At 41.4% G+C, this 15,168-nt stretch overlaps 1 protein-coding gene across 2 annotated transcripts in view; it reads right to left on the reverse strand.

The window, feature by feature from the left end:
• Positions 1 to 15,168, reverse strand: part of USP7 (ubiquitin specific peptidase 7) — a 75,675-nt gene that overhangs the window by 40,248 nt on the left and 20,259 nt on the right. Inside the window, exons 2-3 of one of the 2 annotated variants that reach the window (XM_037382489.1) lie at positions 2,114 to 2,218; positions 1,689 to 1,721 (exon numbers count right to left, since the gene is read on the reverse strand). In XM_037382489.1, the coding sequence (XP_037238386.1) occupies positions 1,689 to 1,721; positions 2,114 to 2,218 (138 nt within the window). The remainder of the gene's footprint in view (positions 1 to 1,688; positions 1,722 to 2,113; positions 2,219 to 15,168) is intronic. The other variant, XM_037382490.1, reaches the window with a different exon arrangement.

A 15,168-nucleotide genomic window follows, 5' to 3' on the forward strand; every position in this document is an offset into this window, starting at 1 on the left:
GGATAGCAAGAGAATAAACAGCAAGACAGCAATTGCACTGGTATGTAAATAATGCAACAGCAAGCAGCTAATCTGATTTACAAGACTTGGAAAAGAGGCATCATCCGCTTACATGATGCAAGTCTTCAGGAATGTTTTTGCAATTACAACATTTTGCAATAACACTATTTTCTATCCATGGCAATGCAGAGCTATAACAGCACCAAAATGCAGCCAGACACTCCTTATTCAAATATGATAATAAGGAACTATTAAGAGTATTGCTTAATAATCAAACTTAACCCCCAACAGCAGAGCTCTTGACTATCCTGAAAGTCCACAAAGACATGAGTGCCACCACAAATGCAGTAGCTTTCACAAGCCCTTTGCCAAATACCTTCAGGGACTACTTCTCCCTACCGCGACACTTTCATATCCAGTTCTCTGAGAGGAACTGAATATTTAGTAAATGAAAGAAAGTGTCTGACAATAGCTTTTGAGTTAAAAAAATCCATCTTTTTCTGAATGAAGAGATGTACACCCGATTATTGCCTTCCTTGATACTGGCTGTGTTTCATCAGTTGCTTCTGCAGCTTAAGTCCCTTTTGCTCGTACAACATCTGGACAATTTTTTGTACTAACTGACCAATGTGTTTTCTACTGGCTGTATTGACAGCAAACCCTACCAGGCTTTCTACCTATAAACCTCATTACCGCCGAGAAGTTCAACAGAGCTGTCCTTGCCGGTCAGTGTCAACCCACATGATCTTCTCTTGCCACCCTGCAAATACCATGGCCTGACAAAGATATTTAACATCTTTTATAACAGGTGACTTGATTTGGATAAAACCAGTGTTCCCTATTTCAGTCTCAGCTAGTTACTCTGAGCAAGGAATTGAAGCCCTCCGAGTAAGAGCAGGCAATCAGACAAAAAAAAAACCCATAGGCTAACCAGACCTTATTTTTACTTTATTGCAAGAATCTGACCATGGGAAACTTTATCTTTGCCAATGATACAGAGGAAATCCAACCATGAAATGCTTCTGACCTGAACTTAAACCATATTCTCTTTGTGTAACATTATCACTCTATCAGTATTCTATTTTATTTCAATACATGAAGGTAAGCACTTTTTTGACCTTTAACCTCAAACTCTGCCTTCTCTCAAACAAAACGGGGGGGGGGGGGGGGGGGTGTGTGTGTGTGGAATCGCTCAATATTTTGGACAAGTCTGAAAAAAAAAAAAAAATGTTTAAGCCTAGTCCCAAATGTACTCTCACAAAATAGCATGAAATAAGGAATCAGAGAGGAATGAATCCCAACCATATTTTTTCTTCCTTCTCCCAATTCAATTTTATTTAATGCTTCAAAATAAGAACAGTTCCCCTCCCATATCCTCTCCTAAGAAAAGAAGTATCATTGTATATTTTCCTCACTAAGCATAATAACAGACTTATGTGAATTACAGACTCATTATCTTTCTTTAAATAAGCCCAGGAACATCTATTTAAAAATTATTTGATCTTCTGTAACAGAAAAAACTGTGCAACCTTATTTTCATTTAATAGGCCAACAGAAGGATTACAAAAACCCATGTCCCCTTTTATTAACAGGACATCAATACATACTTCTTCCTTTGCATTTGCAAGTAAAAGGGCAGAGTTGGGGCAAAAAAACATTCCTCAACAGAACAGTTGCCACTGACTTACCATACAAAGACAAAATCTGATCACAGCTGCCACCTGACAAGAGAGCAGGACAGATAAGGATTCTAAAAGTCCTGAAGGAATTGCATAACTGACAAAATTACTATTCAGCAAAGCACCAGTTACAGCACATTTAAAGGGATGTATCACAAAATATAACAATGGGCAGTATCACTTTCAGCAATTTTTAATGAATACCTAGAAAGAGTAAGATAAAAAAAATCCAGGCCCTCAGATGCCTAATCCTATTGTACAGCTATGTTAAAAGGATGCCTATACAGAAAACCAGCAGCCATAACTACAGAGGGTTTCATTTTTTAAATGAGCTGCAGTTCAGAGGACACAGGTAAGACATGGCCTATTTTGTCCTCAAAAATACTAAAAATAATGAAGCCAACAAACCACGCTTTTATTAAATATTTACTTACCATCTTCCATGTCTTCTTCAGTGTTGTTATGCCCGTCAGCCATTGCTACATTACCATTAATGACAGGATTTTGAGTAATTCTTGGAGGATCGTCTGTATCTCCAGCTAACAGGGAAAAAAAAAAAATAAATCAGCTGTATTAACATTTCTGTCTCAGGTAGTGCTTACAAGACACACAAAGGGCACACTTTTGGGCAAAACAGTTTCTCCTTAAACTATAGCACAACAAATCTACTTGTATGGTATATAAACTGTAAAATTCCTCAAACAGATGAATACTTATGGATGAAGCAAAAAGTCCACATTGATGCAGAATAGAAATACAAAGAACATAAGCTGATTCTTAAGTTTCCAAATGGCCTTACAGTCAGCAACTCATAATCAAGTCTCCTTAAACAAAAACTTTAAAGTTACTTTTTCTGGTGTTCCACATTTTTATACAGATATAAGTTTCTAATAGAAGACTTTCTAAATTAACAAGTTGACTTCTTCAGTGTCACTGCTTTTTAAAAAAAAAAAAAAACCAACCAAAACTAAACATCTAACCAGTGTAACAGTAAGATGTAAATCTTTTGTGGGAAAAATTGGAGAGGAAATCCTTTACTACCTCATGCAACAATTTCCAGGTTCTGGCCATCACTGCTCTTATGTTTTGCTACAGTAACCGTTTGAGAGACACGTAAAAACCACTAGAAAAATAGAAATGAAACAATACCATGAACTAAAGCCCCGCTATTTTAAAGATGCGTTGCTTTGACTGCACAAGCATCTTCCTGACCTATCCAACCACCACCAACCTTCCTCCATTGCTTGCACATCAGAAGCCGATCGATCATTTGAGCATGATTATAGGAAGCAGATACATTCTTGAATAAACTGTTTTCTCACCAAACTGTAAAACCCCTTGCAACCAGTTGAAGGCAAGCACCACTTAACACTGAAGGCTCTGGTAAGTTCCTCTTTGCTATACCTGTCCTGCTGTTGTGTGTTCATTCCCACGACACCCCAAACCCCCGAGGTCACCGAGAGCAGCCCTCACCCCCCCCACCCCGGCAGCGCGGGCGGGCAGGGCGCGGGTAGGCGGCCCCTCTCAGCACCCTGGACAGCGCCCCGCTCCCGGGGCCGGGCGGGGGGGCTGCACGCACCCGCGGTACAACAGGGACAGGGGCCGCCGTGGGGACAGTCACCGCGGTCCCCGCAAGCGGGGGGGGGGGGAGGGGACAGCTCGGTAAGCCACGCGAGCAGGGAAGCTGTGGGTTCGCGTGGCAAGGGCGTGCTCCAGGGGCTGCAGGGGCGGCCTCGGCCAGAAGCTGCTAGAAGCTCTGTCCAACAGAGCCCAGGCCAGCCGACTCACAAGGCCGAGACCTCCGGGATCAAATATTTCAGAAGGGGGGCAGCAGGGTGGGGGAAACCTGCGCAACAGCAGCTGCAGCTGGAGAGAGGCGGGGGGCTGTGAGAGCAGCAGCCCTGCAGCCCCCCAGGGCAGGGCAGGAGGGGGCCGGGGGGCTCCAGGCACCACAGCAGAGGTTCCCCAGCAGCCCAGAGAGGCCCACGGTGAGGCAGGATGTGTCCCCCTCTGCCCATGGAGGTCCATGAGGGAGCAGACACCCCCCCCAGCCCGGGCAGGACCCCACGCCGGGGCAGGGGGTGCCCGCAGGAGCCGTGACCCGCGGGCAGCGGCGCTGGGGCAGCTCCTGGCAGGGCCTGTGACCCCACGGGGGACCCCGGCTGGAGCCGGCTGTTCCTGAGGGGCTGCACCCTGTGGCGCACACACGCTGGAGCCGTGCATGAAGAACTGCAGCCCATGGGGCGGCCCCACGCTGGGGAAGTGCAGGGAGAACTGTCACCTGCGGGAGGGCCCCCACGGTGGAGCAGGGAGCAGCAGAGACAATGGGTGATGAAGTGACCGTAACCCCAGTTCCCCAGTCCCCTGCACTGCTCAGGGGCAGGAACTAGAGAAATCAGGAGTGAAGCTGAGCCCGAGAAAAAGGGAGGGCTGGGAAAAAGGTGTTTTTCCGATTTGAATGGCAATAAGTTGAACTAATTTCCCCATGTTGAGTCTGTTTTGCCCGTGACTGTAATCGCTAAGTGATCTCCCTGTCCTTCTCTCAACCCAGGAGCCTTTTGCTGTATGTTCTCTCCCTTGCCCAGTTGAGGAGGGCAGGGAGAGCGGCTTTGGTGTGCACCTGGCACCCAGCCTGGGTCAACCCACTGCACTCGATCACCAGTTGCTTCACAGTCCTTCCTCTCCTCCGCCACGCAGAGGTGTGCACCTCACGCTCCTGCAGCCTCATTCCAATTCACAGTACACAAGAAAAGATACTTTCACAACCGACACTCCTATTCAGACTATTTACTCTCCTAGTAAATCCACCGAGCTAATAACCTCTGCCCCAAGCATGAACAGAAACAGATCAGGTTAGAGACTTACTTCTGGATTAGAGCTACAAAATATCATAAACTTTGCGCTCAAACACAGCTTTCGGAAGCTTACTAGGACACAGCAGATCTCACTGAGGCAGGAGTGAAACACATACACTGCAACATACAGTATGTGGCATCCACAATAAAGTGTGCACCCTTCTCATTATTAATAAGAAAGCAAAATCAAATATGACTTAAAGTTTTGATTTTATTAGAAAAAGGTTTGCAGAAGACTGGCACCTGAGCAGTACAGCTGCAGAAGTCCCCACTAACAGCTCTCTGCATTGGCAACACTGCAGTGCAGTAGAACAGCAAGTTAAAATGAACATAACTCAAAATACAACAGAATTAAAGGTAGGGGGGACAGGTCTGAACTGCTGCAATTCAAGAACAGGAAAAGTAAGAAAAAAACACCCTAAGTTTATTTCCACAGCTTGCTTGCCTTTTTTTTTTTTTCCCCCTCCTTTCTTTCTTTTTAATCTTTTAACAGCATGGTTATAATCTAACAAGGAAGCTGTCTTCTGGTTCACTTCTATCTGGAAGCCTACAGCATCCCCACAGCAACGCAACAATTGCTTACACTAAATTAATACCAGGGGTTTACTATTCTTAAATAAATGCTTATTTAATATATGTTATAAACTTTTATTTATTACAAAATATTTATGTTTTTGAAGTTATCATCAAGGCAACTTAGTATCTAGAAACAAACGGAAGTAAACACCTGAGGGGTAGTGAAGATCTTCACTAAAAGCTCATCCAAAATATTCTTTTAACAGAGTATTTAATATTCTTTTAACAGAGTATTTAAGCGTTGATACTGTGTTTTATGGGGAAAGAACTGTCCTTAACTAAGAAAAAGAGCTTTCTGTGAGACACCGCTCTACATTCCCCAAAAGTATGAATGGTTAGCAGAGAGAAGGGAGAAAATGCAGAATAGATCATAGCAAAAGCAATCAAGATAAACAGAGGCAGCTTCTGAGAGACAGTATTTAGTGATAAGAGAAAGTCAATGACGATATATAACACTGCTGCTTTTTCTGACATATTGACACACATTTTGTAATACAGCTCTCTGATATGGAACCCAGATAACACTAGCAAATGTTTTTGGCTTCTGTGAATAAAGGAAAATTTTAACTACTAAAAATTAAACTTTGCAGTAAATACTTTGCACAAACAAAACACAGTCCTTTTTCAACAGATTTACTAGCAAGAAGTATGACAAAAATCTATTTTCAACTATAGCACTGAAAACCAGTAATTTATGTTTTCCTCTGTTGTCCTTAAGAGCTCATAGGAAAGAACTGTCAAATCACACCAAGATTTAATTAAGAAATGTTTTTTCCTTCACTTCAAGCAGAACGATGCCAAAGAATTATTCAAATTATACAATACAGGACTAAGAAAAAGTACCTGTCCACACTGGCCAGGAGAACTTTCCTATTAAACATACTGCTTAATACATTGCTGTCTTTAATGCAGCTTAAACCACAGTGTGTCAACATCACCCCAGTCACATCATCTGTCAGTTTCTAGACCAGAATACCCGGTTTAATCGTATCCCTGGAATAAATTAAAGATGCAGTCCATTAATCAACCAAAAGTTAACACAAACCACATAAATTAAGGAAGTACTACAACAGAGCATTAAGTGACCTTATGAATAAGGAATAGGTTTAACTCTTTAAATACTAACTTGCTGCAAATATTAAACTGCAATAATTTTTTGCAGTACTGCAAAATATTAAACAAACACAACTTTCAATACAAACATTTTAGACACTATTAGACTGATGAAGGGCACTTAAGTTGTTTCCTACCTACCCAAAACGCAACACCTACAACTTTGTAGATATTCTTTCATTACAAAAAGGAATGCAAGGCAACATGAAGCATAGTGACAATTTCTTCTGAAACATTCAAGGTTATATACAGTTTTCTATCTACTCATGCCACTGCGCTACAAACAATACAGCCCGAAGTGTTAAAAGGGGGTCTCTGCAGTTTGGAGGTTAAGGCACCTTCCAAGAAGAGGTATTTCAGACATTACTGAGTCTGATCATGAATGCTGAAAAGAAATCAGGTCTAAAATCTGATATATACAACTGGAACAAAACTGGACCATGACAAAATAGTTTGGGAAGTTAGTAAGAAGCATCAGTCACCTTAGACAAATCACTGGATCATATATAAATGACTGCAGGTGCACACTTTCATTGCTCATTAACTAACTGTCACTGAAGTGTTGAGATGAAAGCCTGAAAGCAAAATGGTTATTGCAAGTGATACTAATGGCAGGGGGGAGAAACTACAATCTTGCCACGGGATGCCAGACTTTACAGAAAGTATTAAAAAAAAAAAGGAGAAAAAAAAAATCTCCTTCTTACTGACTATAACCTCAGCATTATCATACTCAAATACTCACACTGTTAAGTAATCAGAACAAAAATAGCATCAATGATTAAAAGACACTACTCAAAAAAAGCTGTTCAGGTGGATTCAGCTGGTTTAGTAAGATGAACTCTGTCACTGAAAGATATATTGCTCTATTGTTCTACTGTTCACAATAACCTAAATCTACAGGGAAGGAACCTCCAAAGTTTGCTGTATTTTTCTCCTATCAATGAGACAGCAGAAAAGATTTTGTCAAGATCACATGGCTGGTGGCACAACATAAGCTCTGTTACAAGACCAGAGCACTGTAGAATTTCATCTCTCTCCAAGATGCAAGATATGTTGCTCAGCAGTAAACATGCTTGCAGTCACATGTGGACAAAAGCTACAGAATGACTCCACTATCACAGCAATTAAATTACAGCAGAACATTGCTACTACTTCTACGATACTGTCAACAGGCTACTAACTTCACAGGTTTCAGTCATGACTCATACCACACCAAATATTCAACTTTTGAAAGATTATCGATAATGCTTGTCATTAGCTTTTGGATCTGGCAGCCACAGAGGAGAAACCGAAGCAGTCTCCCTGGCAGGTTATGAAACATTTATGTTTCCTTTTGAGGTTAAAGAGACCACAATGGAGGAGTAAGTGACATGAAAAACTGCTTACGATTATCATGTACGACCGCCTCACCATGGAAATGACTAGTATTGGGGATGTTAGCGTGTCACTAGAGACTGTTCGTGTAGACCTCCATGCAGAACTGCCACAGCTATCCCAGAAACAACAAGGAAGTTGCACTAACTGTAGCATTAGCAGGCTGAGAAGTAGTCAGACAGTCATTCACTGCTGGCAGCAGTCTTGAAGACTTTGATGAACCATACTTCATATCCAGGGTTCTGCCTTTACAGGGGGAAAGCTGAAAACACATGACTTTCTCCTCTGCTGCCGGACTAGACAGACATTCCAGAATCAAAGCCTTCCTAACAGTATGTACTGATTAAAGTGGGGGTACGTGTGGGTGTGAATCCCAGTGGATGAGTGAAGCTGCAGTCAACACTAAGAAAACTGACTTACTGAGCACAAAATATAAGGTGGTAGGAGGTAAGAATAAAGTCAGACAACTTAAACCTCACTGAAAAATGAACAAAGTCAGTCTTGAAGCAGTCAAATTACATCAGCATCAAATGATATCAGTTGCATGCTGAACATGCAGTCCAGGTCCAGCTTTGTACCTCAGTGTCAGAACCCACTGGACCACCTGAAAGCAGAGGAACCTGTAACGACCCCCTGGGGCAGCCCTGCTGAGCTACTGATCCTTCAGCACTCACTGCCTAACTCCCCTTCAACTGTGGAAGATACTATAACCCTTTCAAAGAGTTTTTTAAAAAGTATTATTTTAAAATACAAAAATATTTTAAATATGTCAAACTTATAAAAGTTTACTTCTTCAGTGCATAATTCAGAATGCCAGTCTCACATGGATAATAGCACACAAGGAAAAAAAAAAATTAAAATCACCATTGCTAGAAATTATAATGAAAAAAACATTCAGTGATTTCAAGTGCTATATTAAATACCTCTTTTACCACCAAACTGACCTTTGATATTATAACTACTGGGCAGCATATCAAAATACATATTTGAAAAATTCATCAAGCAAGCAGTAAATGCAGTGCTTCTGAAGCAGTTACTGAACTATGGTGGTGCAAAGAAGACACTGACAAAACACATTCAGAAAACCTTAAAGCAAGAGCATTACTTCCTGAAAGCAAATACGAAACTTAGATGCATGTGAGGAAGGTAAAGTATACCTGCCTTTAACTAGAAAAAAACCATGCAAACGCATTACTTCACAACTCTCTGTAGGCAAAGCCTCCAAACCATGCCTGTAAGCAGGCTGCAGGTAGTGTACTGCACGAGTGGAACTGGTTTTTATGTGACTATACTAGCAGCTCACAAGAAAACCTGTGGGCTCCAGCCACTTGCCCCTCCAGAAGTCTGGAAGCCACTGCTACAAAAGCCAGCAGAAGCCAGATTAATAGGCATTACTCCCAGGAGGGGTTGGGGTTGGGGGGGGACGGGACACGGGGGGACGGGGGACAGGGACACCAAAAAAACCCACCACACAACCCAAAAAACCAAAACAAAACCCAAAACACTAACAACACACAACAAGATTAGCCAAATAAGTTCCCAACTCTACTATCTCCATGGGATTAATTTACAATAATCAATCTTTAAACGACTAGAAGCAAAATTTCCCCTTGCTTGCTCTGGAAGAACTCTGCCTTTCAGAAGAGAAACTATTTGGCCTCTAATCCCTACCTGTAGGTAGAATACAAACACCACTTACTGCACAAAAGGGACTCAGGAGAAAAGGAATTAAATTAAAAGTGTTCTACAGAGTTCTGTTTTTTCAAGACAGTCCTAGGTTGCTGCAATGAAAATCCGAAAAGGTATCAACCAATTTCTGTAGTGTGGCAGCCTTTCAAAAGGCATTTAAAAAAAAAAAAAAAAAGGCAATCCACCTAAAGCATTTTTAAAGGATGAAACAATAACGGAGACAAAAATTAACTTGGCCAGTAGAATGGGAGGAGGGGAAAGGGAAGTATATAAATCCCCAAGACCCTACAGACTGATGTCAAGGTGTAGATAACTGCTGCCACAGATGTTTCCATGACTTGTAAAAATCATGTCATTTACCTTTACAGCTAGAAGGTAATTCTCACATTAGCAAAATAGTGGGTAGTTTGCTTTTGTTTCATTTACTATTTTTTCTTCCTTCACAGTTCATTACTTTCTCAATACTTGATCCACTGTCAAAAGGCATATCTAGCAATGTAAACCTCTAAACAAGAAAGGTATGATCAAAGACAATGTCTTAAGAAGAAAAGGCTTTCTAGAAAAGTATCAGGAGACAAGAGGCAAGCTTACAGATAAAAGGAGAAAGGTGTCAGGAGTGTAGGAAGTGAGATGACTTGTAGCTAGGGAGACAAGGTTTAAAGGTCTTCGATGCTTCCAAAATTTGCCTTAGCAAATTCAGAAAGAAAGCAAGCAAGTAGAAAGGACATTTATTTACTAAAGAGCAAGTAGCCAACATTAGATCTTAAAAAAACCTAGAAATAGTATTATATGGAAGTCTCTTGCCCTCTAATTGCCATCTGAAACAAATAATTATTGCATTATTGACTGTGAACTGCAAATCACCAACAGAAGGATATGATGCTGCACAAGACAGTAATGAAGAAGGAAACATTACTGGGATGGGACAGCTTCCTGGAAGCAGACTCACCATCTCTGCCATGCCTACAAAATATTTAGCAGCAATTAGACACACAGTCAGGCTGCAACCACCACTTAACTACACCGATCAATCATTATATTGCTGTTGCCTTGTATTCCTATCATTATGTCTGCCTGTCCAAAGAGAACATCTTGACAAAACACAGGACAGCAAAACTGGTTTTAAATTGCGCCAATGTACCTAATGGGGGGGGGGGGGGGGGGGGGGGGGAGAAGAGTCAGATTAATAGGTTACATGACTATTCTATTCTGAGATAAAACAAAGAAGTTGATTACACTAAGAAGCTCCTGAACACTAAACAACATGCATGAAAGATACCAGTCTGTAAGGTAAATAGTGCCTGAAACTTCATCCTACTGAGAAAGTTATCTTAATGTGAAAATAGAAGAGGTACAATGTAACACTGTGCCTAGAAAAATAGCCGAGAACAAATAGCATACACAGAACATGCTCTATAAACTAGACTGAGTTGCTGCAGCAACTCATTTATCCACTTATATTTGAAGAGGAAAGCTGTCTGATGGCACTTTACAAAACAAAATTTTAAGTCTTAAAAATATGATTAACTTCTTATAGATGTGTATAAAGCATTTAGGGTTTTATCAATGCAATTACTCAGCAGACCAAAAGCTGCCATTTAAGAAGTCACCCCAAAAAATTTACTAAAACAAACAGTGACTACATTACTGCCTGGTTTCAGCTGTTCAACTCTCTGCTTTATGAATAATTTAGCATTAAATGAAAGGCTGCATGAACCAGGGTTCAGTCTGGACACTAACAACACACCCATAATTACCCAACATATTTACAACTTCATACTTTTGCTGAAGAGTTTGTACAGCCAGCCTTCTCATTTGAAGAAACTTTTCATACACTTTAAGCTCCAGGTGTTTAATAACTTGGGGTAGATAGCAACACCAGCACAAGTTTTTTCTTCAGTACAATGATGTTATTTGATGTTGTATGTTATGATATTATATGACCTGCCTGTGTCACTAACCTGGCTTTACTCATTCTACAGTGTCACAACCCCTTGGCGGTCATCAGGGCAAGAAGTCTGCTGAAAAATCTTTCATAGCTCCTTCTCTTAGTCTGATGAGCCTTCTTAGCATAGGTTACACTTCTATAAAACTATCAGATCAGGAAGGCAGCAAGACTGCTTCTGGCTCCCATGTAATACTCAAAAATCAGTGACTAGAACAGCTGACAAATTATTTTCTTCCACATTAAGGAAAGGCTGAAACATCAGAAGTGTCATGAGCTATTACAACAATTACTGGACTTGCACTACCTTCTCTTTGCTGTATCTAGAGCAGCAAGGCCATAGAAGCAACTACCTTAACTCGTCACGTCTTGCCCCTGCACATTCCAGAGATGGTAGTATGATTACATCTTCGCTGAAGACAAGGCACTCGGTCCCAACCTACTGAACACACCCTAAACAATGTGTTTTTCAAGTATCACACCCCTCTTTATGTTTTACTGCTTTACTGAGTAATGGACTTACTGCAGCAACAAACGCTAAGCTCTCTGGCACTCATGACTAGAAAGGCTGAAAAACCACTCAAAGAAAAATGAACTTCTGACACAGAGAAGAAAAGGATACAAACTCAGGTGGAGCCAGGGCAGTCCAAGCATCACAGAGCATTTATGTGTACACATGACACTAGACTCAGCATGCTATAAACGATGTGATCACAATCTTGGCATTTTAAAAAAGACAATTAAATAGCAATTAAAATTAGTTTATTTGGATAATAATATGAGCATGTTAAAGGATTGGTGATTATGCTCCCATTGGCACCTCCCTCTTTTCCTGTCAAAGTATAGGAAAGCACACACCTTCACCATCCGGACCAGCACAAATCTTAGTAGTCAACTAGATAAGTTTTCAAACACACTTCTGTATCATTTTGGATGAGTACAGTCCACAGTCTCAAAGTTTTGGGGTGCACCTACTGAAGTCAATACTACAACCGAACGCTTGTTATATACTTAAGCAGCAAAAAGGGTTTGCACGTTTAACAGTAATATAAAACATTGCCTTACACGGGTTAGTGTGATGACATATACCACTGAAGGTAGACTGATTCGGTGTAGGCACTTTGTTACAAAGTCAAAATATTATTTGCCATTATTTCAGATTCTGAAATTCTGTTTGAGAATGGATTCACAGGTACAGCAAATGCTAACTGTACTGCTCAGTCCTGAAGCGTGCTGAACTTTGCTCAGACTAGCAGTAGCATGGAAAGGTAGCATGAATATATTAAATCTTTTTTTTCTATTACTGACACGATTTCTTTTAACTGTTGAAACACTGTTGGATCTGTCCGTATTGGAGTTTAAGTGCAAAATCATTTCCTAGCAAATAACCAAAGTGGATAATAATACAGATTTTGCACTGCAATTGATTTTACAGACACTAGGAGGAGAAAAAAATTACTTTTAGGCTCGTACCTTAATTTACCTTTAAACAGGACAGATCACTCCAAGCTAGAGAAGCTGTGCAAAGTGCACATCAGAGACCTCACACCTAGGACCTGATGCCTTCAGCATTTCTTCCTGTTATTTTCAGCATTGCTTTTAAAGGTTTTCCTCTATCACTGGAGATTTGCTAATGTTGATCTTGTTTCACCTCTTCTGTCTTATGTTTTCTGCTGTGCAGAGAAATGGACAGACATGTAAAGCAGGTTCACAGGAATCCGACTTAGTGGTTACAGGTAGCTAGTAATTCCAAGACCAGGCTTTTGTGAGAAGAGGGAAAGGCAAACAAATCGGCATCAGGATAGTAACTTTAAAAACTGAGATACAATTGTGAAGAAGAGAGCAAGCAGAGTTAATGACATTTCCTGCTCATTGGACAACACATGCTTAAATCTGGGCTTCTTTGCCAAATAGTACAGGAGTCTAAATCAAACATGCTCACAAGAAATTACTCCTTTTAGGCTAACAATGCAACTACTAAACCTGCGTTAAAGGTGGCTATTATAGCAAAGCAGCATGAAATCACACACCAAATCACCTACAAACTTGATCTGGTAGTCCAATGGTGAATATAGAAAAATGCAAAAATATTCTTGGGTACACAGACAGTGGTGATTTGCCCCATGATGCACATACTGCTCAGCTGGCATGCACAACTGGAAGACCTAGGGAATTCCTAAGCAGAGTATCTGACCATATACTGTTCTTGAAGCAGTATATCTATAAAGAAGAACTACTACAGGCTCTAATTAGCACAGTGCACTGAATACTACAACCATCTGAATGATAATACAGAAGCAGAAAGATACTGTTTATAAGGGGAACCATAAATAAAGCTTGATCTGTGTGCTGGTTTAACTTCTTCATATAACACGTCAACAGGTTAAGAATGAGGACAAAGAATACTAACTGGATATATTCTCTTCAGAGAAAAAGTGACTAAAGGGGGCTATAGGGCATGTCAGACAAGTATCCTGAATAGCAGGGGGTTGAACAACCCCCAAACAAAAAACCACCACCGGAGAACAATTATTTTCTACTAGTTACAACACAAGGGGCTTTACATTAAATTACCAGAATGAGAGTTTAAAGGAAACAAAACCCTTTTTCACGCTGTATGTGAAACTTCTGAAGGCTCTGAAACATTCTGTAAAAGATGCTGCGGAGGCCAAGTCGCACCCCCAGCTCCCTCTGGCTCCAAGGCAGTGTCACAAAGCACAGCACGCAGGTTCGACTGGTCAAAAAAGGGAGCCAGGGTAGGCTGCAGGGAACAGGCATGGGGAGGGACACTGCTGTAGAGCACCTTCCCAGGGCTCCATCTCATGGCTCTGGGACTTCCTGACCTGAGGATGGTGCCTCTGCATTTCAAAATGCCCTACGATCATGTACCCCCACTTTCCAAACCAGCAGACATTAGCCGTATTTACAACACTCCAGCAATCAGTGTCACAGTTTAGGTGTTGTACAAAGTAACTCGTTCTTTTTGTTTTCAGTCCCTCCTTTGATGTTACATTCTGTGTTCTGGGGGTCTTACATTGCTTCTGTTTCACCTTGTCCTGCCACTCTGCTTTCCAGACTTCTAGCACACCTTTCCTCAGTTACCCACGACACTGGGGGCAGAGGGACACTTCCTAGTCTACTTAGCCATTACTGCTACAGCAGCCATTTGATACCTTTTATGATCTTTATTCTCCTTGTTGTAGCTTCTTAACTTCTCCTATACCTTTTTAAGATGGAGGAAGTAAGCAAGGCCGTTAACCAGGTTGCACTCAGTGTTCAAGATGCAGCAGCACAGTGAACTTATACAAAGCATATATTATTTCCCACTCACTTCCGAAGGCAAAGCAATGAACGGAAGAAGAATCCATCAGGAGCCGTGAAAAGGCACAGAGGCAGCCTGGACAGGCTCAGACACCCTTGGGGTGAGCACAGCAGGTAACTTGCCATACCTCCCCTGCCCTAACATCTAACACAAGCATCTGCTACTGACAGACCTCAAGACATCAGGTTAAACAATTTTTACTCAATCCAGGGAGGCTAATCTTATGCAAATATGCAGGGTTCCATAAGAAGCTTTTGAACATTCATACTAAAAAACATGTTACCAGCCTACAGGTTTTTTTTTAAAAAAATATATATATACACACACAAGACTCCTGACTGAGAACACAGTTTTGCACCGTCTATAAACTTTACTGGGGTGGGGGAGGAGGGGAATCTATTGCAGAAGTGTTTAGCACTTTGCATTCAAATAAGAGCGCACCCAAGTCACGCTTCTCTTCCACTTCAAGAAAAACAATCCCAGTTGCCGAGAAGCATCCACATGGCGCAGGGCAGGGAGCAGGATCAGCCCCGGGCTCCCCACCCAGCCCTGCACCCACGGGTGATGGCTTTGCCTCCCAGCCCAGCGCCGGTGCTTCTGAGGGTTTCCTCCTGT

This window comes from Falco rusticolus, chromosome 4, assembly GCF_015220075.1.
Source record: "Falco rusticolus isolate bFalRus1 chromosome 4, bFalRus1.pri, whole genome shotgun sequence".
Lineage (NCBI taxonomy): Eukaryota > Metazoa > Chordata > Aves > Falconiformes > Falconidae > Falco > Falco rusticolus.